At 43.0% G+C, this 27912-nt stretch overlaps 2 protein-coding genes across 4 annotated transcripts in view; one reads left to right on the top strand and one right to left on the bottom strand.

The window, feature by feature from the left end:
* The window catches only part of LOC139373199 (beta-galactoside alpha-2,6-sialyltransferase 2-like), a 37265-nt gene extending 34171 nt beyond the window's left edge, over positions 1-3094 (top strand). For all 3 annotated transcript variants that reach the window (XM_071113386.1, XM_071113385.1, XM_071113387.1), the window contains one exon: positions 1059-3094. In XM_071113386.1, the coding sequence (XP_070969487.1) occupies positions 1059-1306 (248 nt within the window). In that variant the 3' untranslated portion in view covers positions 1307-3094. The remainder of the gene's footprint in view (positions 1-1058) is intronic.
* LOC139373200 (parapinopsin-like) lies at positions 418-27912 on the bottom strand. The gene is made up of 4 exons (XM_071113388.1): positions 27417-27912; positions 5348-5673; positions 3332-3565; positions 418-771 (listed from the first exon to the last, which is right to left on the bottom strand). Exons 1-4 carry the CDS (start codon positions 27784-27786, stop codon positions 418-420), a joined length of 1284 nt encoding a protein of 427 aa, XP_070969489.1. The 5' UTR covers positions 27787-27912.

Consider the following 27912-nt stretch of genomic DNA (forward strand, 5'->3'; position numbering starts at 1 on the left):
ATAAATCCACCTGTAGGCCGCCAGTTGGGATATCCTGTTTTTATAAGATAATAGATCACAGGTTAGTTTCTAGTTTCTGGGGTGATGACTTGGAATAGATCACTTTGTTAGTAGAAGATATTGATAGTTCTGTCTGGGTAACATTGTGGATTGTGGATACACTGACTGTATAGAAGAGTTCTCTGGTGACCCAATGACTCATGATGGATCATTTTATGGGTAGTCTGTTGAGGCGTTTTCATGATGACAAATCACTATGGAGAGTTGTTGGGTGACGCCACATGAGAGATCACTGTGTAGACCGTTTTTTTTGGGGGGGGGGGGGGGGGGGGGGCGACACCAAATGACAAATGCCAGGGTTAACACCACATCCTCTGTAGAGTTCTCGGTGGTGACACTATCATTAAACACAGTGGATCACTGGATAGCGTTTGTCACGTGGGGGAAAGGGGGGGTGGGTTGAGAGGGGCTTCGGGGGGTAGTGAGGGGGGTAGGCGGCTGTCCACAGGAGGTTCTCTCTTGGTTGGGGTCTGGGCTGGTCTGTTCGGAGACTGGGGTGGTGACTTCACGGTTGTTAGTGCTGCACTCCACTGTGTGGGGATGGTGGTTATGGTGGTTGGTGCCGGTGGAGAGCTGGGGCGTGACTGCTACGTTGTTACTGTGACCCCGGCGGTTGAGCTGGATGACGGTGGTCTTGGAAGGCATGGAGGAGACGCCGTTCTCAGAACTGGGCCGTTTGCAGTGGAACAGGATCAGGAAACACCTGTAGAACTGCAAGAGAGGGACAAAGAGAGCGTATGTGAGGAGTGTTTGTGAAAGGGGGGAGTGTGCATGTGAGAAGGTGTCATACAGAGCGAGTCACTCCCCGTTTGTCAACACAGTAAACCCATTTCTTCACATAAAAAAAAAAAAAAGATGCAAACTAAAGGTCGGATTCCAGAGAATTTCCGTGGTAAATTATTTTGAGTCTGTCTGGGAAACTGGCCCGAAAATGCTTTGACCCATAGATTGCAGTATAAACTGTAATGAATTAATATTTGCCCTGTTTTTAATTCCAGGCATCGTCCTGATGATGTCGCTGTGCGAGGAGGTCCATGTCTATGAGTACATCCCCTCTCTGCGTCAGACAGACCTGTGCCACTACCACGAGCACCACTACGACGCCGCCTGCACCCTTGGGGCGTACCATCCCCTGCTCTTTGAGAAGCTACTGGTCCAGAGGATGAACAGCGCCTCGCAACACGACCTCAAAACCAAGGGCAAGGTCACGCTCTCGGGGTTCAACGCAGTCAACTGTGGGCCCTGACCTTTGACCTCCTATGGCCATCAAGAGACGGCGCGTGCCGATACTAATCAAGCGACTGAAGAGACTAAGTTGAGTCAGCACTGTCGTCTGTGGGCCATGCTCTGGCGTTTGACCTTTGACCTGGACGAAAGTGAAGAGGAGGAGAGTGGTGCCAATACTAATCAATCTTAGGCTGTAGAGGTTAAGCTAGCGTGCTCCAGAACTGCTTTTGCCGCAATGGATAGTGTCAAACTGAAGCTGCTCTGGCCATCCGGTTCGGAGACCAGAGACTGTCAGGGTGTTGAAATGATAGTTGTTTCACAAGCCGTTTAAACATTAAAAAGAAGTGAAATAGTTTAAAGGCCGAACTCTGAAGTGACGCCTACAGAGGAACTTCTTTGTTTTCGCTGAGCCTGGAAAAAGACAAAAACAGCCTGTTGCTGCTGGTTAGGATAGCAATAGTCATCAATGTTGTAAGGAGGGGGGGGGGGGGGGGGGGGGGGGGTTTAGGGCATGTGGATGTCATGTCGTATTGTGTAATGAAGTAGTCCTTCAGGAATGTATTCCTACTGGAGAGATGGGTCATCTTTTTAAGGTATTGTTCTTGTGACACAATGTTGTACATGGGCGAGGTCTGGGTATGAACGTGGAAAAGTGATCTATAGATTAAAATATTGAACATCGGTGCATTTCCATGTACAGGTCATGTTTAGAGCATGGAAATAGAGAATTGAAAACATGCAGTGTAAAGGGTTTACTTGAGAGGGTAGGTTTGAATTTAAGCAGTTCAAAAAGCACGTTGTGTTCCTTTTTGGTTTAAAAATATTGCAGACCTTATTTGAGAAATTCAGGGATAGTAGTATATGTAGGTCTATGAGGAAAAACAACTTTTTTTCTTTTCACTTTTTTTGTGTATGGACCAGTCTTAACCTAACCACTGGTGTGTGTGTGTGTGTGTGTGTGTGTGTGGAACTTTCTTATCAGTGTCCTCGATGTACGTACGCTATTTAAAGTTACTGTACCGCAAGACCAGATGGTCAAACTGACAAGTTACTTTTCCTGGCCTTGACATGATTCTACAGCCACACTGTGTAAATATAATGTAAATGTGGTTTGTTTGCCTATTGAAGTCTTGTCAAGTGTAATGCAATGAATGCAGCTATGAATAGTTTGAGGCGCATTTATAAAAAAAATGTAAAAAAAAGTTTAACCTTTAACTAGGCAGGTCGGTTAAGAACACATTCTTATTTACAATGACGGCCAAACCTGGTGTGTGCCGCCCTATGGGACTCCCAATCACAGCCCGATGTAATACAGCCTTGATTTGAGCCAGGGACTATAGCCTCTTGCACTGAGATGCAGGGCCTTAGACCAGGAGCGCAGTGGTCTAAGGCTTTTGGTAATGGTGATAGACTTGATACTGTGCCAAATGTTCCCTGTGTGAAGTTAACTGTTAGTTAACACTACATCTTCTAGAAGTTAACCACTACAAAAACAAAGCAGAGGCCTCAGCTTAGAAATATAAATGGACAAAATGTCCTTACGATGATTCACTTGTTTGTGTACATTGTGAATGGAATGCACAAAAACACAACAATAGAAATGTGAAGTGTTGGCTGATCTACTGTTGAGGGTAAACACTAAATATTGACACCTTTTGGGATCTTTAAACAAAAATCCTGTTTTTACAGAATTTTCTATAGCCAGAATCAGTTTGTACTGAACATCATTTGTTTGTCTAAAATTTGTATTTCTTTCCATTCTTTTATACTTAAACTGTTGTGAATAAAGATATCTTACTTGCCTTGTGAGTTGACCCTTGTCTAACTACATATCCCACAATTCAAGAGGCAAGGGCTGTATCTCAATTGCTTGAAAATGTATTACCTGCTCGTCTCCTCCCTTTTGATTGAAACATACTTGACCAGTGAAAGAAATAATGGTGGAAGCGCCTCATTGGGCTGGCTTTCATCTGTTCACGTCTTTCACATCAACGTAACGGAGGAGATGAGTAGAGGACACATTTTTGGTTTAGGTTCTGCTCACCTGTTTGTTCATGAGTATATAGATGAGGGGGTTGATGACGGTGCTACTCTTAGCCATGATGGAGGGCACCACGGTCAAGATGGGGGTGATGAGGCCCGGGTGTCCAAAGGTGGCCATCATGGCGATCACGCCGTAGGGCATCCAGCACAGCAGGTAACACACCACCGTGGTGATCACCATGAACAGGATGTGGAACTCTCTCCGCCGCGCCGCCGACTTACGGATCCGCCCCACCTGGGAGGAAATGATCATACATAAAGTTGTGCATAAATGTATGTCCTGAGAGGCCAATCACATAGGAGGATGTAGAAGGACATACAAGGTCTTGTTACAATACTTAAGAGAAATGTAATTTCCTTCCTTCACTGCTTAGGCTAATCAATGTTTACATTTGTATTTTATATAAAAGCCTCCTTTCCCTTGACATAGGTTAATCAGTGTCATACTTCACCTACACTTTAAAAAATCATCCTTCCTTGTAATAGGATAATCACTGTTTAAATTATTTTAATAAAGACTTCCTTCCCTAATTGACTTTAAAAAAGGCTAAGTGACCTGACAGGACTGGATGAGTGACGCAGGGTTTCCAGTTCACTACCTTTTACTTATCCTGTCATGTCACATCAGTTATTGCTTGAACTTCCAGGAAGGAAGAGCGCTTTTTAAAAACTATTCTAACAGGGCTGCGTTTTAGTCACGCAAGTCGAAACACTTAATCTCATTACCAGGCCAGACCTGTCTGATCTGAGTATTCTGAAACACCTGTAGCCATAAGATCCGTCCCAGCTGAGAAAAAAAGTCACACTAGGCAACTGCATAATTATCTAGTCACAAGTTGCTTTCTTAATAGGATATCAGTCTTAATTGCAGTGGAAGAAAGGGAACCAAGTGTTATTTTGTTTTTTAAAGGATACTCCATCTGTCCAATGAACACTGTCTTAATCATGTAAAAGTAGTGTTCAGTTTCTCTCTTTGCGCACACTCTTCTCTCAATCCTACCAATCTGTAACCACCAACTTCCTTTCCATGCATCTCAGTCTACAGACCACTGAAGACAGGGCATCTTTCTACAGGAAGTCCATATGAAGGAGTAGTACTGAGTGCATATTACATGTCTATATATACATATATAGCTGCAGCATTATGTTATTCATATTGTGGGCAGAAAGCCCATTAGCTGTTCTATAAATACATGACTGTGAACATGCAAGTGTGATTTGGCAGTTAAACTGCAGGATTACCACGGTGGTAATATGTGCAATTAGAAACTTGAATGGTAGCCTAACAATGGATGGTAGCTGCTACCAACTCAGTGTTCTTGTGGTTAGCGTGTCTGCCCTGAGATTGGGAGGTTGAGAGTTTGATCCCCGGCTGTACATCAAGATGCCTCGTGCTACAGAAGAAGGAGAGCTGTTTTGGCTCGCTTGTGCAAAGCTACTTACTCGCGGTGCTTAGCCCTCTATAATTCAGTGGTGACCGTGCTAGTAATCAGCAATACATTGACTTTGCGGGGCTAGCTGGGTTCACTATCTGAATGTATGTCAAACAAATTATTACTTAAACACGGAAGGGTGGAGACACCAGATAACGCTGACTGGGAGAGTGAGATATCACTAGGCAGTGCTTCAGCATTCTACCCAATAACTGACAGTTTAAACACTGCAAGTCTTTCTGATTATCAGTGGGTTATCAGCAGGTTCAAACCCTGACACAACATGCTGATCTGGGGCTTTGCATGAGTAAACTTGACTCTCCTCTGCTCAAGCCTCACTTCTATTGATGTTTTATTGACGAAAACACACACACGTGCAAATGCACCCATCCATGTTGGTTTTAGGTACCGTAAACACCTACCACTTCTTCACAGGTAGATGATTACAGTTATTCAGAATAAGAAGTTTGCTTGAAGAATAGCGAATAAACAGAATATGTGTAGGCAAACATTACATGGTGTGTTTTGATTGATTTCAAGCCATTTTTTCATTTGAACCCATGTGGATAGGTGGGACAGCCCACCTGTTTGACAGCGTAGAGCAGCCTCCCGTAGCAGTAGACCATGACCAGCACAGGCAGCCCCAGACAGAAGATGAACAGGCAGATGATGTAGGAGTGAGATTGGGGAGTCTGGGATGTCCAGGTGACCGAGCAGCTGGTCCCGGCCCCCTCCAGGCCGTAACTACTCCAGCCCAGCAGGGGGGGCACTGTCCAGAACAGGGAGTAGAGCCAGGAGCCCGCCACAGCCAGCAGAGGCTTGCGGTAGTCGGGGGCCCGCTTGTTGTAAACGGTTAAGGTGCTGTAGCGGTCATAGGAGAGGAAGGCCAGCGAGATTAGCGACACAATTCCTGAGAGATGGATAGAGAAAGAGAGGGAGGTAGGGAGAGAATGAGAGAGAGAGAGAGAGAGAGCACAAGAGGGATGGTGGTATACCGTGATTACCCATTACATGGATTATTGCGAGACAGTCACTGAGACAGATTGTGGTGCACTGGCAGGCTACCCTTGAAAACAGACTAACTTCATGTGTTCTGTTTGGCTTTTCTAAACTGAGCCTTAATACCCAAGTAAACAATCACTTTTGAAGGGGGAACATGTCAAATTCCCTATTTTATGCGGCTATTTTAAGCAGCCCCATGAACACATCAGAGTGTGCATTACAGCAATGAAGAGGAATATTGCAGCCCCTGCAATTATGAAAACAATACTGTAGGTTTCAGTTACATTTTGAAAGCAAACTGCCTTCAGTAGTCTAAGTTCAGTGGGATCTGTGAGAAGTTGTGCACTGTGTTAGGTTATCAGATAGGAGTGACAAGTCCAGTAATCATGTGCATATGGTTCTCTATACTGGATTTCTACACTCTTAGAAAAAAGGATTCCAACAAAAACCCTTTTTGGTTCCAGGTTGAACTATTTTGGGTTCTGTGTAGAACTCTCTGTGGAAAGGGTTTTACATGGAAACCAAAAGGGTTCTACCTGGAATCAAAAAGGGTTATCCTATGGGGACAGCCGAAGAACCATTTTGGTTTCTAGATAGCAGGTTTTACCGGATAATACTTTAATTTAGCCACTTAAAACCCCCAAATACAGTGCCTTGCGAAAGTATTCGGCCCCCTTGAACTTTGCGACCTTTTGCCACATTTCAGGCTTCAAACAAAGATATAAAACTGTATTTTTTTGTGAAGAATCAACAACAAGTGGGACAAAATCATGAAGTGGAACGACATTTATTGGATATTTCAAACTTTTTTAACAAATCAAAAACTGAAAAATTGGGCGTGCAAAATTATTCAGCCCCCTTAAGTTAATACTTTGTAGCGCCACCTTTTGCTGCGATTACAGCTGTAAGTCGCTTGGGGTATGTCTCTATCAGTTTTGCACATCGAGAGACTGAAAATTTTTCTCATTCCTCCTTGCAAAACAGCTTGAGCTCAGTGAGGTTGGATGGAGAGCATTTGTGAACAGCAGTTGTCAGTTCTTTCCACAGATTCTCGATTTGATTCAGGTCTGGACTTTGACTTGGCCATTCTAACACCTGGATATGTTTATTTTTGAACCATTCCATTGTAGATTTTGCTTTATGTTTTGGATCATTGTCTTGTTGGAAGACAAATCTCCGTCCCAGTCTCAGGTCTTTTGCAGACTCCATCAGGTTTTCTTCCAGAATGGTCCTGTATTTGGCTCCATCCATCTTCCCATCAATTTTAACCATCTTCCCTGTCCCTGCTGAAGAAAAGCAGGCCCAAACCATGATGCTGCCACCACCATGTTTGACAGTGGGGATGGTGTGTTCAGCTGTGTTGCTTTTACGCCAAACATAACGTTTTGCATTGTTGCCAAAAAGTTCAATTTTGGTTTCATCTGACCAGAGCACCTTCTTCCACATGTTTGGTGTGTCTCCCAGGTGGCTTGTGGCAAACTTTAAACAACACTTTTTATGGATATCTTTATCTTTATCTTTTCCATAAAGGCCAGATTTGTGCAATATACGACTGATTGTTGTCCTATGGACAGAGTCTCCCACCTCAGCTGTAGATCTCTGCAGTTCATCCAGAGTGATCATGGGCCTCTTGGCTGCATCTCTGATGTATGAGCTGAAAGTTTAGAGGGACGGCCAGGTCTTGGTAGATTTGCAGTGGTCTGATACTCCTTCCATTTCAATATTATCGCTTGCACAGTGCTCCTTGGGATGTTTAAAGCTTGGGAAATCTTTTTGTATCCAAATCCGGCTTTAAACTTCTTCACAACAGTATCTCGGACCTGCCTGGTGTGTTCCTTGTTCTTCATGATGCTCTCTGCGCTTTTAACGGACCTCTGAGACTATCACAGTGCAGGTGCATTTATACGGAGACTTGATTACACACAGGTGGATTGTATTTATCATCATTAGTCATTTAGGTCAACATTGGATCATTCAGAGATCCTCACTGAACTTCTGGAGAGAGTTTGCTGCACTGAAAGTAAAGGGGCTGAATAATTTTGCACGCCCAATTTCTCAGTTTTTGATTTGTTAAAAAAGTTTGAAATATCCAATAAATGTCGTTCCACTTCATGATTGTGTCCCACTTGTTGTTGATTCTTCACAAAAAAATACAGTTTTATATCTTTATGTTTGAAGCCTGAAATGTGGCAAAAGGTCGCAAAGTTCAAGGGGGCCGAATGCCTTCGCAAGGCACTGTATATCTTATCACTTCAAGGGCAATATCATATGACGCTTGTACTGTATGTGCATGTGCAAACCATCTCAGCCTCCAGTATTTATGGTGCAATAGTTTGTGTCGGGGGGCTAGGGTCATGCTGTTATATCTGGAGTATTTCTCCTGTCTTATCCAGTGTCCTGTGTGAATTTATGTATGCTCCCTCTAATTCACTCTCTTTTTCTCCCTCTCTATCCCTTTCTCTCGTTGGACCTGAGCCTAGGACCATGCCTCAGGACTACATGGCCTGATAACTCCTTGCTGTCCCCAGTCCACCTGATCATGCTGCTGAGCCAGTTTCAACTGTTTCAACCGCAGGCAGGGCTATGGAACCCTGACCTGTTCACTGGACGTGCTACCTTGTCCCATACCTGCTGTTTTGGACTCTCTACCGCACCTGCTGTCTCTAACTCTGAATGATCGGCTATGAAAAGCAAACTGACATTTACTCCTGAGGTGCTGATCTGTTGCACCCTCTACAACCACTGTGATTATTATTATCTGACCCTGCTGGTCATCTATGAACAGAGTTCCTCTGTGGAGATGGGAGAATCTTCCAGAAGGACAACCATCTCTGCAGCACTCCAACAATCAGGGCTTTATGGTAGAGTGGCCAGACGGAAGCCACTCCTCAGTAAAAGGCACATGACAGCCCGCTTAGAGTTTGCCAAAAGGCACCAAAAGGACTCTCAATCCATGAGAAACAAGATTCTCTGGTCTGTTGAAACCAAGATTGAACTATTTGGCCTGAATGCTAAGCGTCACGTCTGGAGAAAACCTGGCACCATCCCTACGTTGAAGCATGGTGGTGGCAGCATCATGCTGTGGGGATGTTTTTCAGCGGCAGGGACTGGGAGACTAGTCAGGATCGAGGGAAAGATGAACAGAGCAAAGTACAGAGAGATCCTTGATGAAAACCTGCTCCAGAGAGCTCAGGAACTCAGATTGAGGCAAAGGTTCACTTTCCAACAGGACAACGACCCTACGCACACAGCCAAGACAACGCAGGAGTGGCTTCGGGACAAGTATTTGAATGTCCTTGAGTGGCCCAGCCAGAGCCCGGACATGAACCCAATGAAACATCTCTGGAGAGACCTGAAAATAGCTATGTAGCGACACTCCCCATCCAACCTGACAGAGCTTGAGAGGATCTGCAGAGGAGAATGGGAGAAACTCCCTAAATACAAGTGTGCCAAGCTTGTAGTTTCATAAACAAGTAGACTCAAGGCTGTGATCACTGCCAAAGGTGCTTCAACAAAGTACTGAGTAAAGGGTCTGAATACTTATGTAAATGTGATTTCAGTTTTTTTATTGTTTATTGATTAGCAACAAAAACATTGTTTTTGCTTTGTCGTTATGGGGTATTGTGTGTAGATTGATGAGAGAAAAATAAATTCAATCAATTTTAAAATAAGGCTGTAATGTAACAAAATGTGGAAAAAGTCAAGGGGTTTGAATCATTTCAGAATGCACTGTATGTAGCCTATCTGCACTGTACTTTTGAATTATACCACAGAAACAAGCTTCGTGAAGTGCGAGGGATTTTTCTTTGAAGCTAAAGTACAAGAACATGCTTCACAGATCACATGACTGTGCAAATAGCAATTCCCAACAACTGAAATGGTATAATCTACAGTAAAGGCCCCTGACGGGGCTTGTTTTTGTTGTTTTTTTCACCTTTAATTAACCAGGTAGGCAAGTTGAGAACAAGTTCTCATTTACAATTGCGACCTGGCCAAGATAAAGCAAAGCAGTTTGACACAAACAACAACACAGAGTTACACATGGAGTAAAACAAACATACAGTCAATAATACAGTAGAAAAATGAGTCTATATACAATGTGAGCAAATGAGGTGAGATAAGGGAGGTAAAGGCAAAAAATATAAAAAATATTTTAAAAAAGAATAATAAAATAAACACTGGAATGGTAGATTTGCAGTGGAAGAATGTGCAAAGTAGAGAGAAATAATGGGGGAAGCAAAATAAATAAATAAATACAGTAGGGGGAGAGGTAGTTGTTTGGGCTAAATTATAGATGGGCTATGTACAGGTGCAGTAATCTGTGAGCTGCTCTGACAGCTGGTGCTTAAAGCCAGTGAGGGGGATAAGTGTTTCCAGTTTCAGAGATTTTTGCAGTTCGTTCCAGTCATTGGCAGCAGTAAACTGGAAGGCGAGGCGGCCAAAGTATGAATTGGTTTTTGGGGTGACCAGAGAGATATACCTGCAGGAGCGCGTGCTACAGGTGGGTGCTGCTATGGTGACCAGCGAGGTGAGACAAGGGGGGACTTTACCTAGCAGGGTCTTGTAGATGACCTGGAGCCAGTGGGTTTGGCGACGAGTATGAAGCGAGGGCCAGCCAACGAGAGCGTACAGGTCGCAGTGGCGGGTAGTATATGGGGCATTGGTGACAAAACGGATGGCACTGTGATAGACTGCATCCAATTTATTGAGTAGGGTATTGGGGGCTATTTTGTAAATGACGTCACCGAAGTCAAGGATCGGTAGGATGGTCAGTTTTACAAGTGTATGTTTGGCAGCATGAGTGAAGGAGGCTTTGTTGCCAAATAGGAAGCCAATTCTAGATTTAACTTTGGATTGGAGATGTTTGATGTGAGTCTGGAAGGAGAGTTTACAGTCTAACCAGACACCTAGGTATTTGTAGTTGTCCACATATTCTAAGAAAGAACCGTCCAGAGTAGTGATGTTGGACGGGCGGGCAGGTGCAGGCAGCGATCGGTTGAAGAGGTATGCATTTAGTTTTACTTGTATTTAAGAGCAATTGGAGGCCACGGAAGGAGAGTTGTATGGCATTGAAGCTCGTCTGGAGGGTTGTTAACACAGAGTCCAAAGAAGGGCCAGAAGTATACAGAATGGTGTCGTCTGCATAGAGGTGGATCAGAGACTCACCAGCAGCAAGAGCGACATCATTGATCATCATCTTCTTCAGAGTAGAGAGTCTGTCCAAGAATTGAACCCTGTGGCACCCCCATAGAGACGACCAGAGGCCCGGACAACAGGCATTCCGATTTGACACACGGAACTCTATCAGAGAAATAGTTGGTGTACCAGGCGAGGCAATCATTTGAGAAACCAAGGCAATCGAGTCTGCCGATGAGGATGTGGTGATTGACAGAGTCGAAAGCCTTGGCCAGTTCAATGAATATGGCTGCACAGTATTGTTTCTTATCGATGGCGGTTAAAATATTGTTTAGGATCTTGAGCGTGGCTGATGTGCACCCATGACCAGCTCTGAAACCAGATTGCATAGCGGAGAAGGTATGGTGGGATTCGAAATGGTCGGTAATCTGTTTGTTGACTTGGCTTTCGAAGACCTTAGAAAGTCAGGGTAGGATAGATACAGTGCCTTGCGAAAGTATTCGGCCCCCTTGAACTTTGCGACCTTTTGCCACATTTCAGGCTTCAAACATAAAAATATAAAACTGTATTTTTTTGTGAAGAATCAACAACAAGTGGGACACAATCATGAAGTGGAATGACATTTATTGGATATTTCAAACTTTTTTAACAAATAAAAAACTGAAAAATTGGGCGTGCAAAATTATTCAGCCCCTTTAAGTTAATACTTTGTAGCGCCACCTTTTGCTGCGATTACAGCTGTAAGTCGCTTGGGGTATGTCTATCAGTTTTGCACATCGAGAGACTGACATTTTTTCCCATTCCTCCTTGCAAAAAGGCTCGAGCTCAGTGAGGTTGGATGGAGAGCATTTGTGAACAGCAGTTTTCAGTTCTTTCCACAGATTCTCGATTGGATTCAGGTCTGGACTTTGACTTGGCCATTCTAACACCTGGATATGTTTATTTTTGAACCATTCCATTGTAGATTTTGCTTTATGTTTTGGATCATTGTCTTGTTGGAAGACAAATCTCCGTCCCAGTCTCAGGTCTTTTGCAGACTCCATCAGGTTTTTTTCCAGAATGGTCCTGTATTTGGCTCCATCCATCTTCCCATCAATTTTAACCATCTTCCCTGTCCCTGCTGAAGAAAAGCAGGCCCAAACCATGATGCTGCCACCACCATGTTTGACAGTGGGGATGGTGTGTTCAGCTGTGTTGCTTTTACGCCAAACATAACGTTTTGCATTGTTGCCAAAAAGTTCAATTTTGGTTTCATCTGACCAGAGCACCTTCTTCCACATGTTTGGTGTGTCTCCCAGGTGGCTTGTGGCAAACTTTAAACAACACTTTTTATGGATATCTTTAAGAAATGGCTTTCTTCTTGCCACTCTTCCATAAAGGCCAGATTTGTGCAATATACGACTGATTGTTGTCCTATAGACAGAGTCTCCCACCTCAGCTGTAGATCTCTGCAGTTCATCCAGAGTGATCATGGGCCTCTTGGCTGCATCTCTGATCAGTCTTCTCCTTGTATGAGCTGAAAGTTTAGAGGGACGGCCAGGTCTTGGTAGATTTGCAGTGGTCTGATACTCCTTCCATTTCAATATTATCGCTTGCACAGTGCTCCTTGGGATGTTTAAAGCTTGGGAAATCTTTTTGTATCCAAATCCGGCTTTAAACTTCTTCACAACAGTATCTCGGACCTACCTGGTGTGTTCCTTGTTCTTCATAATGCTCTCTGCGCTTTTAACGGACCTCTGAGACTATCACAGTGCAGGTGCATTTATACGGAGACTTGATTACACACAGGTGGATTGTATTTATCATCATTAGTCATTTAGGTCAACATTGGATCATTCAGAGATCCTCACTGATCTTCTGGAGAGAGTTTGCTGCACTGAAAGTAAAGGGGCTGAATCATTTTGCACGCCCAGTTTTTCAGTTTTTGATTTGTTAAAAAAGTTTGAAATATCCAATAAATGTCATTCCACTTCATGATTGTGTCCCACTTGTTGTTGATTCTTCACAAAAAAAGACAGTTTTATATCTTTATGTTTGAAGCCTGAAATGTGGCAAAAGGTCGCAAAGTTCAAGGGGGCCGAATACTTTCGCAAGGCACTGTATAGGTCTGTAGCAGTTTGGGTCAAGAGTGTCCCCCCCTTTGAAGAGGGGGATGACCGCAGCTGCTGTTCAATCTTTGGGAATCTCAGACGACACGAAAGAGAGGTTGAACAGGCTAGTAATAGGGGTTGCAACAATTTCGGCAGGTAATTTTAGAAAGAAAGGGTCCAGATTGTTTAGCCCGGCTGATTTGTAGGGGTCCAGATTTTGCAGCTCTTTCAGAACACCAGCTGCCTAGATTTGGGAGAAGGAGAAATGGGGAAGGCTTGGGCGAGTTGCTGTGGGGGGTGCAGTGCTGTTGACCGGGGTAGGGGTAGCCAGGTGGAAAGCATGGCCAGCTGTAGAAAAATGCTTATTGAAATTCTCAATTATAGTGGATTTATCGGTAGTGACAGTGTTTCCTATCCTCAGTGCAGTGGGCAGCTGGGAGGAGGTGTTCTTATTCTCCAAGGACTTTACAGTGTCCCAGAACTTTTTTGAGTAAGTGTTGCAGGAAGCACATTTCTGCTTGAAAAAGCTAGCCTTGGCTAACTGCCTGTGTGTATTGGTTTCTAGCTTCCCTGAAAGGTTGCATATCACGGGGGCTGTTTGATGCTAATGCAGAACGCCATAGGATGTTTTTGTGTTGGTTAAAAGGGCAGTCAGGTCTGGAGAGAACCAGGGGCTATACCTGTTCCTGGTTCTAAATTTCTTGAATGGGGCATGCTTATTTAAGATGGTGAGGAAGGCATCCTCTACTGACGGGATGAGGTCAATGTCCTTCCAGGATACCCCGGCCAGGTCAATTAGAAAGGCCTGCTCGCTGAAGTGTTTCAGGGAGCATTTGAAAGTGATGAGTGGAGGTCGTTTGACCGCTGACCCATTACGGATGCAGGCAATGAGGCAGTGATCGCTGAGATCTTGGTTGAAAACAGCAGAGGTGTATTTAGAGGGCAAGTTGGTTAGGATGATGTCTATGAGGGTGCCCGTGTTTACGGATTAGGGGTGGTACCTGGTAGGTTCATTGATAATTTGTGTGAGATTGAGGGCATCAAGCTTAGATTGTAGGATGGCTGGGTTGTTAAGCATGTTCCAGTTTAGGTCGCCTAGCAGCACGAGCTCTGAAGATAGATGGGGGGCAATCAGTTCACATATGGTGTCCAGAGCACAGCTGGGGGCAGAGGGTGGTCTATAGCAGGTGGCAACAGTGAGAGACTTATTTTTAGAGAGGTGGACTTTTAAAAGTAGAAGTTCAAAATGTTTGGGTACAGACCTGGATAGTAGATCAGAACTCTGCATGCTATCTCTGCAGTAGATTGTAACACCGCCCCCTTTGGCCTTTCTATCTTGTCTGAAAATGTTGTAGTTCGGAATGGAGATTTCAGAATTTTTGGTGGTCTTCCTAAGCCAGGATTCAGACACGGCTAGAACATCCGGTTTGGCAGAGTGTGCTAAAGCAGTGAATAAAACAAGCTTAGGGAGGAGGCTTCTAATGTTAACATGCATGAAACCAAGGCTATTACGGTTACAGAAGTCATCAAAAGAGAGCGCCTCGGGAATAGGAGTGGAGCTAGACACTGCAGGGCCTGGATTCACCTCTATATCACCAGAGGAACAGAGGAGGAGTAGGATAAGGGTACGGCTAAAAGCTATGAGAATTGGTCATTTAGAACGTCCAGAACAGAGAGTAAAAGGAGCTTTCTGGGGGCGATAAAATAGCTTCAAGGTATAATGTACAGACATAAGTATGGTAGGATGTGAATACAGTGGAGGTAAACCTAGGTACTGAGTGATGAGAGAGATATGGTCTCTAGAAACATCATTGAAACCTGGTGATGTCATCGCATGTGTGGGTGGTGGAACTGAAAGGTAAGGTATAATGAGCAGAGCTAAAGGCTCTACAGTGAAATAAGCCAATAAACACTAACCAGAACATCAATGGACAAGGCATATTGACATTAAGGAGAGGCATGCTTAGTCGAGTGATCACAAGGGTCCAGTTAGTAGTGAGGTTGGTTGGGGTAACGGCGATTCAGACAGCTAGCCGGGCCATCGGTAGCAAGCTAGCGTAGGACGGTGCTCTGTTTTTAGCCACTTTGTGCGTTTCCGTTAGTAGATTAGTGGGGTTCCGTGTGGTAGAGGGGATCAATCCAATTGGCAAAATGGATATAGTAATAGTGACCCAAGAAAAATTGTCTGAGAGACCTATTCAGATAGCAGCCGATAAGACAGCTAACGATTAGCGGGCCGCAGATGGCCGTTCAGGTAACGTCGCGACGGAGGAGCCAGTTGGATAACTCCCTCGTGCAGATAACGTCGGTAGTACAGTCATGAAGGCCCGGTGGGGATCCGCATCGGCAGTAAAACGGGTCCGGATAGGTGATTGTAGCCCAGGAGTGGTTGATGGAACTCTTCAGCTGGCTAGCTCCGGAATAATTGAAGTTTGTTCCGGGACCGACGTAAGCCAATAGTCACACGGATAGCAGCTAGTTAGCTGCGAGATCCAGGTGTAAATGTTCAGAGCTTTCGGTTGAAATCCGTGGATATGGAGAGAAAAATAGGTCCGGTATATTCTGGTATGAGTCGCGTTGTACAAAACTGGCGATAGCTTTTCGAGCTAAAGGATAGAGGATGACCATCAACCGTGGTTAGCTAAATACTAACGTTATCCAGTAAACTGGCTAGCTCCTGGTTAGCTTCTGGTTAGCTTCAGGCTAGCTTCTATTGTGGATTTCAGATTTGAGGTAAATAATACTTTTTTTTTTAAATTGGTGAGGCGGGTTGCACGAGAGTGTTTTGAAGTTGAGTTTTTGGAAAATAAAATATATAAAAAGGTATGTGAAGAAAGATGTAAATATATATATACACGGGACACGACAAGACGAGGACAAAGGACGTTTGACTGCTATGCCATCTTGGACACACTATGTTTACAGATCACATATCAACCAAATGAGAAATTAAAGGAGAAAATACCTTTTCCGCTCATATATTTCTCACCATCACGGCAAGTCACGTGCGTGTGTGAGTGTGACTGCGGTATGTGTGTATAGGGGTGGGCTGAAATGACGCATTTGCTGCAAATGAGTCATTCCATCACTCCACATATTCCACTGTAATTACTGCGCTATCAGATATGATTTCATTGACAGCTGATCAAGTGGTTCATATCATGCATTTGGAATAAGACACTGGGAAATGCCTGCAGGGTATTAGCAACATGTACATATGGCTTAATCAAATCCCAAAGTTGAGCAACTGAAGTGTCAAAATCCCTCTAATTCACTACTGATACTCCTATCACTGCCACCAATAACGTAGGTCCATTATCTCACAACCTACCCGGAACCGATTCCAGTGAATCACACAATGGATAAACCGAAGTGGTACTGGTTATAGCAGTGTGTGGATCCTTCTTTTCTTCTGAGATATAATCACATTATTTCCACGCACCTGTAAAAAGGCAACTCAGATGTGCCAGTGCTTTTCCTACAGTGAATCACACAATGGAAAATGTCACAGATGCTCTGCCCGCTGTGAACGTTTGCTTTCTCCATCAATAACCTGTCTATGCTAATGACAACTATTTACAGAGCCCAAACAGGAACCCCCTATGATCCTCCAGCCCCCTGTATAATGAAGACACACACACAAGTAACAAACCCCCTGTCACGGTTACCCTGTCCAGCCAAGAGGACAGTAATCAGCCCAAACTGACTCATCTCTACATGCAGTGGCATGCACACCCATCTTAATCAACTCTCTCTGTCTTCAGGCTCTTCACACACACAACCTCCAGGCATCAACAATTCATATTCATGTAATATATTGTATGTTAATAGAAAAACATGTCAATCATAATTCTAGGTAACAGAAAAAATATTTAATTATAATTCTAGGTAATAGAAAAAAATGTTTAATTATAATTCTAGGTAATAGAAAACATATTTAATTATAATTCTAGGTAATAGAAAACATATTTAATTATAATTCTATGGTTTGGAATATGGCCAATCATTTTGAGAAATGTATAATTGTGTTGGACAATTGGACATTATAATGGTAATGTTATGTCAATGTATAGGTCTTAAAGTTGAAGTCATTGAATAGAAATATACATTTTGCTTGTATATTGTAGAAGATTAACCATACAGTTCATCTAGGTTCTATAATTTGTTTTTGGAGCGGTAACTGGGAAGCCAGGTGTCGATATCGACAGTATTCATTATCTACATATACCCCTTGGCCAAATCATCCCCCAACATGCTCTCCAATTCCACTGCTAAACTGATAACACACAAATCTATGTTCAATCCAAACCTACCTCTGACCCCCCCCCCCCTCACCACCATCATGCATCAGCTGTTTAAAATAAATAAAATCGTGGATAAGCTCAAACATTCTAAAACTCAAAATCTGCACCTTACAAATCCTTGCATGGCTTGGCCCCCTCCTGTCTCTCTGACATGCTACACACCTACACCCCCATCCGCAGCATTCCATCCTCTGACACAGGTTTACGGGTCACCCCCGTTTTTTTCTACCTATCGGGTTACAGAGGTCGTTCAAGTAGCCTCTCGATTTGAACTGCCTTCGTGAGCTTGACATTGTAATTGCTGTTGTTGCTGTTTTCCCCCATGTATTAATTATCTTGCTATTTTTGGGGTGCCGCGCGCCTTTGTGGTAATGCACTTTGCTTTTAGTATTGTCGTGTTTATTTAGGCTATTTTATGTGTTGCTCTGTATGTGTCCCTAGGTATCTTCAAAGGCACAAATACAATGTATTATTCTTATTATATAAAATGCTGTTGCAAATGAAAACGTTGCTGTAGGAAGCTGCCGAGGCTGTTGCTTTAATAAGGACCTCTGAGCCCCGACGGGTTATCTTTCAACATAAGTTTACTAATTTATCGAGGGGTGAGAAAGCGATGTGAAATTCAGAAACAGCCTTGGCTTAGCTCTGTAGCTCAAAACAGTGGGCACATGCTGCATGCCTGTCATTACAGATTGGATATTCAATCTACTCCACTCCACTCCCCAGTTACATTTCTTTGACTCAATCAGTGTAAGGCACACAATCACACTCCCTCCTTCGAGGACCAGAGGGCGGAAAAGACGCTACAGCAGCAAGGCCAGTGATTGGCTCTTCCCTCTGGTTGACCCCTAGGGGAGCCGACCTGTCAGTGCAGATGAGGAAGCGGCCGAGTTCATCCATGTCCTTTAACCCCCTTCCCTCCACCAAGAGACTAGAGAGACAGTCAGACTCAGACCATGGTCCGTTCATCATGCCCAGGTTTCTCATATGCCATTATTTCATATTGAATTCCATGTAGAAATCTCATAGGAGTCCCTGATTGTATATATTTTCCCTCTTGAGAAACCCCCCTGCCCAATTATACATGATGAATTTCCCAAGGTTTTCATTGATTTATTTGCCCTTTCATTGTTGTATTTGGTATCTCATCAACCTCTGGGTCGCCCTTAAAGAGTAATTACATTTTCTCACATGTATCAGAATGTAACTATCTCAACATCATTATTTTCTATAAATAGATCAACAAGAAACAGTGAACCAATACCAATAACTTACCAAACTATAGTATGCATGAGAGCATAAAGTAACTCACACAGACTGAATATATGTGATACATATATCAGTGGGCATTACATACATTCTTAATATATAATTCAATTAGATGTATGGAGTCACAAAGGACTTACAGTGCCTTCGGAAAGTATTCAGACCCCTTGACTTTTTCTACATTTTGTTACGTTACAGCCTTTTTCTAAATTGATTAAATGTTTCATCAATCTACACACAATACTCCATAATGACAAAGCAAAAACAGGTACTTTTTTTGTTGCTAATTTATACTGAAATATCACATATACATAGGTATTCAGACCCTTTACTTAGTACTTTGTTGAAGCACCTTTGGCAGTGATTACAGCCTCAATTCTACTTCGGTATGACGCTACAAGCTCGGCACACCTGTATTTGGGGAGTTTCTCCCATTCTTCTCTGCAGATCCTCTCAATCAATGTTGCTTCCTAAGTGGACAGTTTGATTTCACAGAAGTGTGATTGACTTGGAGTTACATTGTGTTGTTTAAGTGTTCCCTTTATTTTTTTGAGCAGTGTATAACTGTTGGCATTGAATCATATATTTGGTTTCAACAAATGTACTTTTTTTCAATTGAGATAACCTAACTCATTTACTTGTAAAAAATGTTAGGGTTGATCCAAAGGGTCATTTTTTACAGTGTACATACTTCCTTCTACACACGTACATCGTTCTACATTTGTATGTCATTCTACGTACATACAGTCACTTTGGTTTGAAATCTAAAGCAGTCATTACACCATGCTTTGAACCATGATGACTTGTGTAATCTCATCTCACAATCTCCCACCATCTCCACCCCATGTTATTTCATTTCTGTGAAAGTTCTTCCTACACTCCAAAAGATCCTCCTCTCCTCACAGCATGTTCTAATCTTCAAAGATCTTTTTAATCATGTCTATCAGCGCCCCTCCAGATTACTCTCGAAACAGATTTGCGCCCTGCCACGCTTGAGCACAGAGAAAAAAAGAAGCCACATTCCACATAAAGAGAAATGTCTATGGTTGTGCAGATGTTTGTGGATCCCTTCTTCTGTTTGGAGGCTGTTTTGTTTTTGGAGAATAGACATAAAAGTTTGCGGTTGTAGTCTATTTTAGGAGAAGAGTAGATGTTCGGGAGCCGTTTTTGCTTCAGACCTCCATTTTAGCTACTGCTGGGTAGCGGATGGTCAGGAGGCCAGGTTTGGAATGAGGACCCCAAGCAACAGCTGTAACCCATTACATAGCTATCTGCCAAGGGCACAATGACTCTGCATGGAAACCTCTCTTAATTTAACTACCCAATATGCTTCAGAGGCCCAGGACATCTGTTAATTATTCAACAGTAGTAGCCACAAAAAGTCTAAATTATTGAACATTATATTATGTGAAAATGCAAGGTGCGTCCACTTTTCTCAAAGTAAAGTTCCTACATCTATATTGATCCTATAACTAAGAACAATAATGCTCTTAGTTATAAGTGTTTCCAAGTATTTTATAAACTGCATATTACTGACCACTGCAGTGCAGTTTGTGTGCACGTATTCTGCAGAGGGTTTCAACTGCGCACAGTATGGCACATAGAAATATAATATAATTACTCTTCCTGCTTTACTTTGTGGCCACTGGTCCACCCATCATGGTACATTGACTTCAATGGAGATGCCGGTTCTAGTAAGTTTATTTCTATGGTATCCCACACCCCACAACCTGCGGATGAGTTAAGCTCTGAGCATTATTGAGAAACAGGAAATGGATGGAGAGAGTGGGTGTGGCTGACTTTGTGCTTGGAGTGACTAACAGAGGGAGAAATGTCTTGGTATTTCAATGCCATTCACAGTTCACACGCCATCCAGAAGATTCCATCTCAGAGGTTGAGGTCACCTTGGTGGTCCTATAGTGACAGCCAGCGGAGAGGGGGCTGGATGACAGTTTTTTTGCCAGGGGAGTAGTATATGGACATGTATTTGAGAAAAATGTCTGTCCCTTTCACTGTGTCATTGTGGATTGGGCCGCTGTTCTGTAGAACTCACACCTATAGTGGGAAATTTTGTCCACTAAAATGACAGGGTGTGAAATGAAAGTGGTTTGGAGTTCCTGGATTCTGGAACACCATGTACTGCACCCTAATAAATTAACATAACACTTTGACATCAACACTACTATGCTCCAATAGAGGGAAGCATTGGTATACTCCAAATTGCAGTAGTGTAACCATTCTCAAATACTCATATTGGCTTTAAAGCTGCCCTATGGCAGGTCACTATGAGGGGGAGCTGGTCGCAGGAATGCACAGGTAGCGCTTTGCCAGGTGGAGGACTTTGGGAAAGTGTTTTGGGATGGATCTTCCACCAGTCCAGTGGATTGGTTTCACTGTCAGCATCAGGAGACTGAAGGTAGCAGCTGAGTTCCTTTTCTACCAGCTGGATTTGAGTGAGACCTGTGGTAGTGGAGAGGCTTTTTGAAAAAACTGCCCAGTGACTTTCTCTTTTTAGCTGGCAGTTGTGGTGAAGCAGCAGCAGCATCGTCTCCCTGTGCTGGGCTTGGGTTTTCATGTCATTCATTGACCATCTCTGAGACAGCTCTTGCTTTATTGTGGCCCACCTTCTCCTCTTTGATGTAATGTATTTTAAACCCGAGGGTCGACCAACGAGGATAAGTCCAGGAGGTCATCATATTTCTCCTTCAGATAGTCCATGACTATCGTTTTGATGGTTTGGGTGAGCTTTGTTTCTATACCAGGCTGTGTCAAAGACTCCAGCCACACATGTCATAGACTGGTTTCTCTGCTGCCGCAAGGCAAGCGCTGCCGGAGCGCCAAGTCTGGGACCAAAAGGCTCCTGAACAGCTTCTGCTCTCAAGCCGTAAGACTGCTGAACAATTAATCAAATGGCTACACAGACTATCTGCATTGATCCCCTTTTTCTTGCACTGGCTCTATGCACACATGCTACACTAACATTCCAACGCAGCCATGGGTGAACAGGGAGCACAGGAGGGGACTAAGCATGCACCCCCGAGGGGCCCCCAGGTTGAGGGTCATGGTGGCGGATGTGTTGTTGCCTACCCTCCCCAGGGGTTATTTATAAGGGTTTATAAGTATTTTATAAACTGTTCATTTCTAGTTTGTAGATCTGTAATAAACGGTTGTCATAAACAGTTAACACATTGTTTGAAATGGTGTGCTCGTTAGCTGCTTGTTAAATAATCAGCTCAGAAAATAAGAGCTTGCCTGTGACACAATTACTCCAATAGTTGATATTACTGAAAAAAAATCCATGACCTGATATGTAAACACACAAAGGCCCAGAAGACTCTTCTTCTATCTAACAACTGCAGAGGGTAGCCTAGCAAGCCAACAGCCAGGCAGGGCTATGGCCTAACAGGTTCTGGGCTCAGTGCTCTGCTATCCCATGAACAGACTGACCTTCTTATCAACCATAAACACCCCTCAGCCCGTTTTCAAAACCCTTGACTCATGTGATGTCACAAACACTGAGAATTGCCCTAGTTTTGCCACCTCAAACCAGAAACAAATGGGCTGGGCCGAGAGGAATTCTAGAAGGCAGAGATACTCCGGAGTAGATATTGAAGGAATTCCCCTTGACCACACCCACAAATTGTGGAAAACAAACAGTATTTTCTATGGTTGCTGTAAAGTTGCTGTATTGTTCAATGTACAAGTAAGCAGGTCAAAAATCACAACCTACAGTTCGCTATGCTCCGACATAGGGATATACAGCCTGCAAGAAGAGCCGATGATTTTGGGTTTGTATATCGATTAGCTCTCTTTAAATGATGATTTATTCGTTTTAGTCTCTGAATCGTTTAATTAAACTTTTCGCCACCCGTTCCTGATATAAGAGGGGAGTAAAAACTACAAACTGTCTCCTGAATTAGCCTAGTGTGCATGGGCACACGTCGTCTCAGTGTCGTACTCTTGACTACAGCTGCAAAGAGGCGTTGGCAGACTTATTGCTGAGACAATTTGTTCAACGGTTTTTTTGTGGTAAAGGGCAATATAGCAGGTTGTGGAACATTGGTGGAATAATATAATCTTACGGTCGTTAGAAGATGTAACAGATTGGCATTTTAAGGAACAGGACATGGTTGTGCATTCTCCTTTTTTAATATTCAATGATAATTCAAATGATAATGATATTAAAATCCTGGCCTGCACTCACTTCTCAATTCCCCTCATGAGTGCACCTTTTGTGGAAAGCTTTGGTGGAGAAAACCTCTTGGGGCAAATTAGGAGAAGTGACAGAATGGCACTTGAAGCAACAGGGCAACCTTATGCATTTGTCCTTTTTATATTCAATTATATTGAATGATAATAATGATATTCAAAGCCCGCCCTCCCTCCTCAATTCCCCTCCTGAGTGCAACCTTTGAAAGTGTGTGAATCCCCACTCCTCCTGCTGATCTTTCATCTCCATTTGATTTACAGTGAGTGAGCCCCACTTCATATGTATATACTCTATTCTAGTCAAGGCTCATCACACCTTTTCTACTCATATACCGTCCATACACACCATTATATACATATATATTTATGTTCCGGACACGGACATTGCTCATTCTGATATTTCTTTATTTTGATTTTTGGGGGATTATGTACAGTTGAAGTTGGAAGTCTACATACACTTAGGTTGAAGTCATTGAAACACATTTTTCAACCACTCCACAAATGTTTTATTAACAAACTATAGTTTTGGCAAGTCAGTTAGGACATCTGCTTTGTGCATGGCAAGTACAGTGCCTTGCGAAAGTATTCGGCCCCTTTGAACTTTGCGACCTTTTGCCACATTTCAGGCTTCAAACAAACTGTATTTTTTTGTGAAGAATCAACAACAAGTGGGACACAATCATGAAGTGTAACGACATTTATTGGATATTTCAAACTTTTTTAACAAATCAAAAACTGAAAAATTGGGCGTGCAAAATTATTCAGCCCCTTTACTTTCAGTGCAGCAAACTCTCTCCAGAAGTTCAGTGAGGATCTCTGAATGATCCAATGTTGACCTAAATGACTAATGATGATAAATACAATCCACATGTGTGTAATCAAGTCTCCGTATAAATGCACCTGCACTGCGATAGTCTCAAAGGTCTGTTAAAAGCGCAGAGAGCATCATGAAGAACAAGGAACACACCAGGCAGGTCCGAGATACTGTTGTGAAGAAGTTTAAAGCCGGATTTGGATACAAAAAGATTTCCCAAGCTTTAAACATCCCAAGGAGCACTGTGCAAGCGATAATATTGAAATGGAAGGAGTATCAGACCACTGCAAATCTACCAAGACCTGGCCGTCCCTCTAAACTTTCAGCTCATACAAGGAGAAGACTGATCAGAGATGCAGCCAAGAGGCCCATGATCACTCTGGATGAACTGCAGAGATCTACAGCTGAGGTGGGAGACTCTGTCCATAGGACAACAACCAGTCGTATATTGCACAAATCTGGCCTTTATGGAAGAGTGGCAAGAAGAAAGCCATTTCTTAAAGATATCCATAAAAAGTGTTGTTTAAAGTTTGCCACAAGCCACCTGGGAGACACACCAAACATGTGGAAGAAGGTGCTCTGGTCAGATGAAACCAAAATTGAACCTTTTGGCAACAATGCAAAACGTTATGTTTGGCGTAAAAGCAACACAGCTCATCACCCTGAACACACCATCTCCACTGTCAAACATGGTGGTGGCAGCATCATGGTTTGGGCCTGCTTTTCTTCAGCAGGGACAGAGAAGATGGTTAAAATTGATGGGAAGATGGATGGAGCCAAATACAGGACCATTCTGGAAGAAAACCTGATGGAGTCTGCAAAAGACCTGAGACTGGGACGGAGATTTGTCTTCCAACAAGACAATGATCCAAAACATAAAGCAAAATCTACAATGGAATGGTTCAAAAATAAACATATCCAGGTGTTAGAATGGCCAAGTCAAAGTCCAGACCTGAATCCAATCGAGAATCTGTGGAAAGAACTGAAAACTGCTGTTCACAAATGCTCTCCATCCAACCTCACTGAGCTCGAGCTGTTTTGCAAGGAGGAATGGGAAAAAATGTCAGTCTCTCGATGTGCAAAACTGATAGACATACCCCAAGCGACTTACAGCTGTAATCGCAGCAAAAGGTGGCGCTACAAAATATTAACTTAAGGGGGCTGAATAATTTTGCACGCCCAATTTTTCAGCTTTTGATTTGTTAAAAAAGTTTGAAATATCCAATAAATTTTGTTCCACTTCATGATTGTGTCCCACTTGTTGATTCTTCACAAAAAAATACAGTTTTATATCTTTATGTTTGAAGCCTGAAATGTGGCAAAAGGTTGCAAAGTTCAAGGGGGCCGAATACTTTCTCAAGGCACTGTAATTTTCCCCACAATTGTTTACAGACAGATTATTTCACTTATAATTCACTAAATCACAATTCCAGTGGGTCAGAAGTTTACATACACTAAGTTGACTGTGCCTTTAACAGCTTGGAAAATTCCAGAAAATTATGTCATGGCTTTCGAAGCTTCTGATAGGCGAATTGACATCATTTGAGTCAATTGGAGGTGTACCTGTGGATGTATTTCCAGACCTACCTTCAAACTCAGTGCCTCTTTGCTTGACATCATGGGAAAATCAAAAGAAATCAGCCAAGATCTGCACAAGTCTGGTTCATCCTTTGGAGCAATTTCCAAACGCTTGAAGGTACCACGTTCATCTGTACAAACAATAGTACACAAGTATAAACACCATGGGACCACGCTGCCGTCATACCGCTCAGGAAGGAGACACATTCTGTCTTCTACAGATGAACGTACTTTGGTGCGAAAAGTTTAAATCAATCCCAGAAAAACAGCAAAGGACCTTGTGAAGATACTGGAGGAAACATGTACAAAAGTATCTATATCCACAGTAAAACGAGTCCTATATCAACATAACCTGAAAGGCTGCTCAGCAAGGAAGAAGCCACTGCTCCAAAACCGACATAAATAAGCCAGACTACGGTTTGCAACTGCACATGGGGACAAAGATCGTAATTTTTGGAGAAATGTCCTCTGGTCTGATGAAACAAAAATAGAACTGTTTGGCCATAATGACCATTGTTATGTTTGGAGGGAAAAGGGGGAGGCTTGCAAGCTGAAGAACACCATCCCAACCGTGAAGCACGGGGGTGGCAGCATCATGTTGTGGGGGTGCTTTGCTGCAGGAGGGACTGGTGCACTTCACAAAATAGATGGCTTCATGAGGAAGGAAAATTATGTGGATATATTGGAGCAACATCTCAAGACATCGGTCAGGAAGTTAAAGCTTGGTCGCAAATGGGTCTTCCAAATGGACGATGACCCCAAGCATACTTCCAAGTTGTGGCAAAATGGCTTAAGGACAACAAAGTCAAGGTATTGGAGTGGCCATCACAAAGCCCTGACCTCAAGCCTATAGAAAATTTGTGGGCAGAACTGAAAAAGTGTGCGCGAGCAAGGAGGCCTACAAACCTGACTCAGTTACACCATTTCTGTCAGGAGGAATGGGCCAAAATTCACCCAACTTATTGTGGGAAGCCTGTGGAAGGCTACCCGAAACGTTTGACCCAAGTTAAACAATTTAAAGGCAATGCTACCAAATACTAATTGAGTGTATGTAAACTTCTGACCCACTGGGAATGTGATGAAAGAAATAAAAGCCAAAATAAATCATTCTCTCTACTATTATTCTGACATTTCACATTCTTAAAATAAATTGGTGATCCTAACTGACATAAGACAGGGATTTTTTACTAGAATTAAATGTCAGGAATTGTGAAAAACGGAGTTTAAATGTATTCGGCTAAGGTGTATGTAAACATCCGACTTCAACTGTATGTATTGTTAGGTATTACTGCACTGTCAGAGCTAGAAACAAATATTTTGCTGCACCTTAACGTCTGCAAAATATGTGTTCACAACCTATACAATGCATTTGATTTGATTTGGATTATAAATAATATACTTTTTGTAGGGGCAAATCAAGTCTCAAAATGTAAAGTGCCGACGACAAACTTTAGAAGCATTTTTAAAACGTGAACACACTACAAGTTTGCATTATCTGCTGTGCAGGAAATTCCCTGCTACAAAAGGGTGATCAAATTAAGATCCTACATCTGTAGCCCTGAATCCACTTCCATTCCACTAAACAATTTCACACACACTGCATAGCGTCACAGACAAAAAGCTTCCTATATCTGGGTCTAGACAGATTCATTGAAGGTATCTCTAAAGTACAGTGAGAACTAACATCATCATGCTGATAGAATGGGTCTCTATTTTTCTCTCCCTCTCTTTCTGTTCCACTTGGCCGTGAGAGTACAGAAGCAATGATTTCACACGTCAGAGGAGTCACAATTAAACTGTCTGTGGGGCACAGATGCAACTGCTGACAACACACTATCCATAAGACAATTCTGCTGTATGTGTAACATCAGGAACAATAGTGGGCAAACCCAGTCATGTGGCACGTGGGAAATCTGAAAGTGGAAGTCCATCACTTCGCTCCAATAATGCAATCACTGTACCCCACACTACACCTTTCATCGGCAACATTATCTGATAAAAATTACCTATAGACAGACAGTCCCTAGTTCAGGACTCTCCAACCCGGTTCCTGGAGAGTTAAACGTCCTAGCGCAGCTGATTCGGATTATTGGCAGGTTGATAAAGTGAATCAATTATTTGGCACAATTATTTGGCACAATGATTTCTTTAAACGCATTGATGAGGCATCGAAGCTTTGATTGTGTTATTGTGAGAAAAATATATATAGTTACTTTGGTGACTATTTTGTTACGTAACAGTTGACTAAACTCACCGAAACAAGAGTTGGCGAAGCCGTACCACATGCACCCGTGCTTCCCGTACAGCCAGCGTGCTTGTAGACTGGAGGCGAAGCTGAGAGTGGTGCCACAGAGGCACACCAGCATGTCACTCACGCTGATGTTCAGCAAAAGCATGTTCACAGGAGTCCGCAGAGTTTTGAACTTAATAAACAGGATCAATACCACCAGGTTATTGATGAAACCAAAAACCATAATAGATCCAAGGAAGACGGACATAACATGGTGTCCCGTCCGAGACAGTCTTTTCGCCGGGGGCTCGTTCCATTCTTGATCCAGAGAGCTCAGTGGATCGTCGATGCTTCCATTCGAACTGAAATTTAAATTAGCCGCCTCGGTATACATCGTTTTCAGTGATCCACATTCGAGAATGTCTCACATGGAGAAACAATTATAACATTTATACCGTCAATGAACTACAATAGGCTACAGCATCACGTTTTCAATTGGCAATATCAACTGCCGACGGAG

Source organism: Oncorhynchus clarkii, chromosome 18 (genome assembly GCF_045791955.1).
Source record: "Oncorhynchus clarkii lewisi isolate Uvic-CL-2024 chromosome 18, UVic_Ocla_1.0, whole genome shotgun sequence".
NCBI classification, from domain to species: domain Eukaryota; kingdom Metazoa; phylum Chordata; class Actinopteri; order Salmoniformes; family Salmonidae; genus Oncorhynchus; species Oncorhynchus clarkii.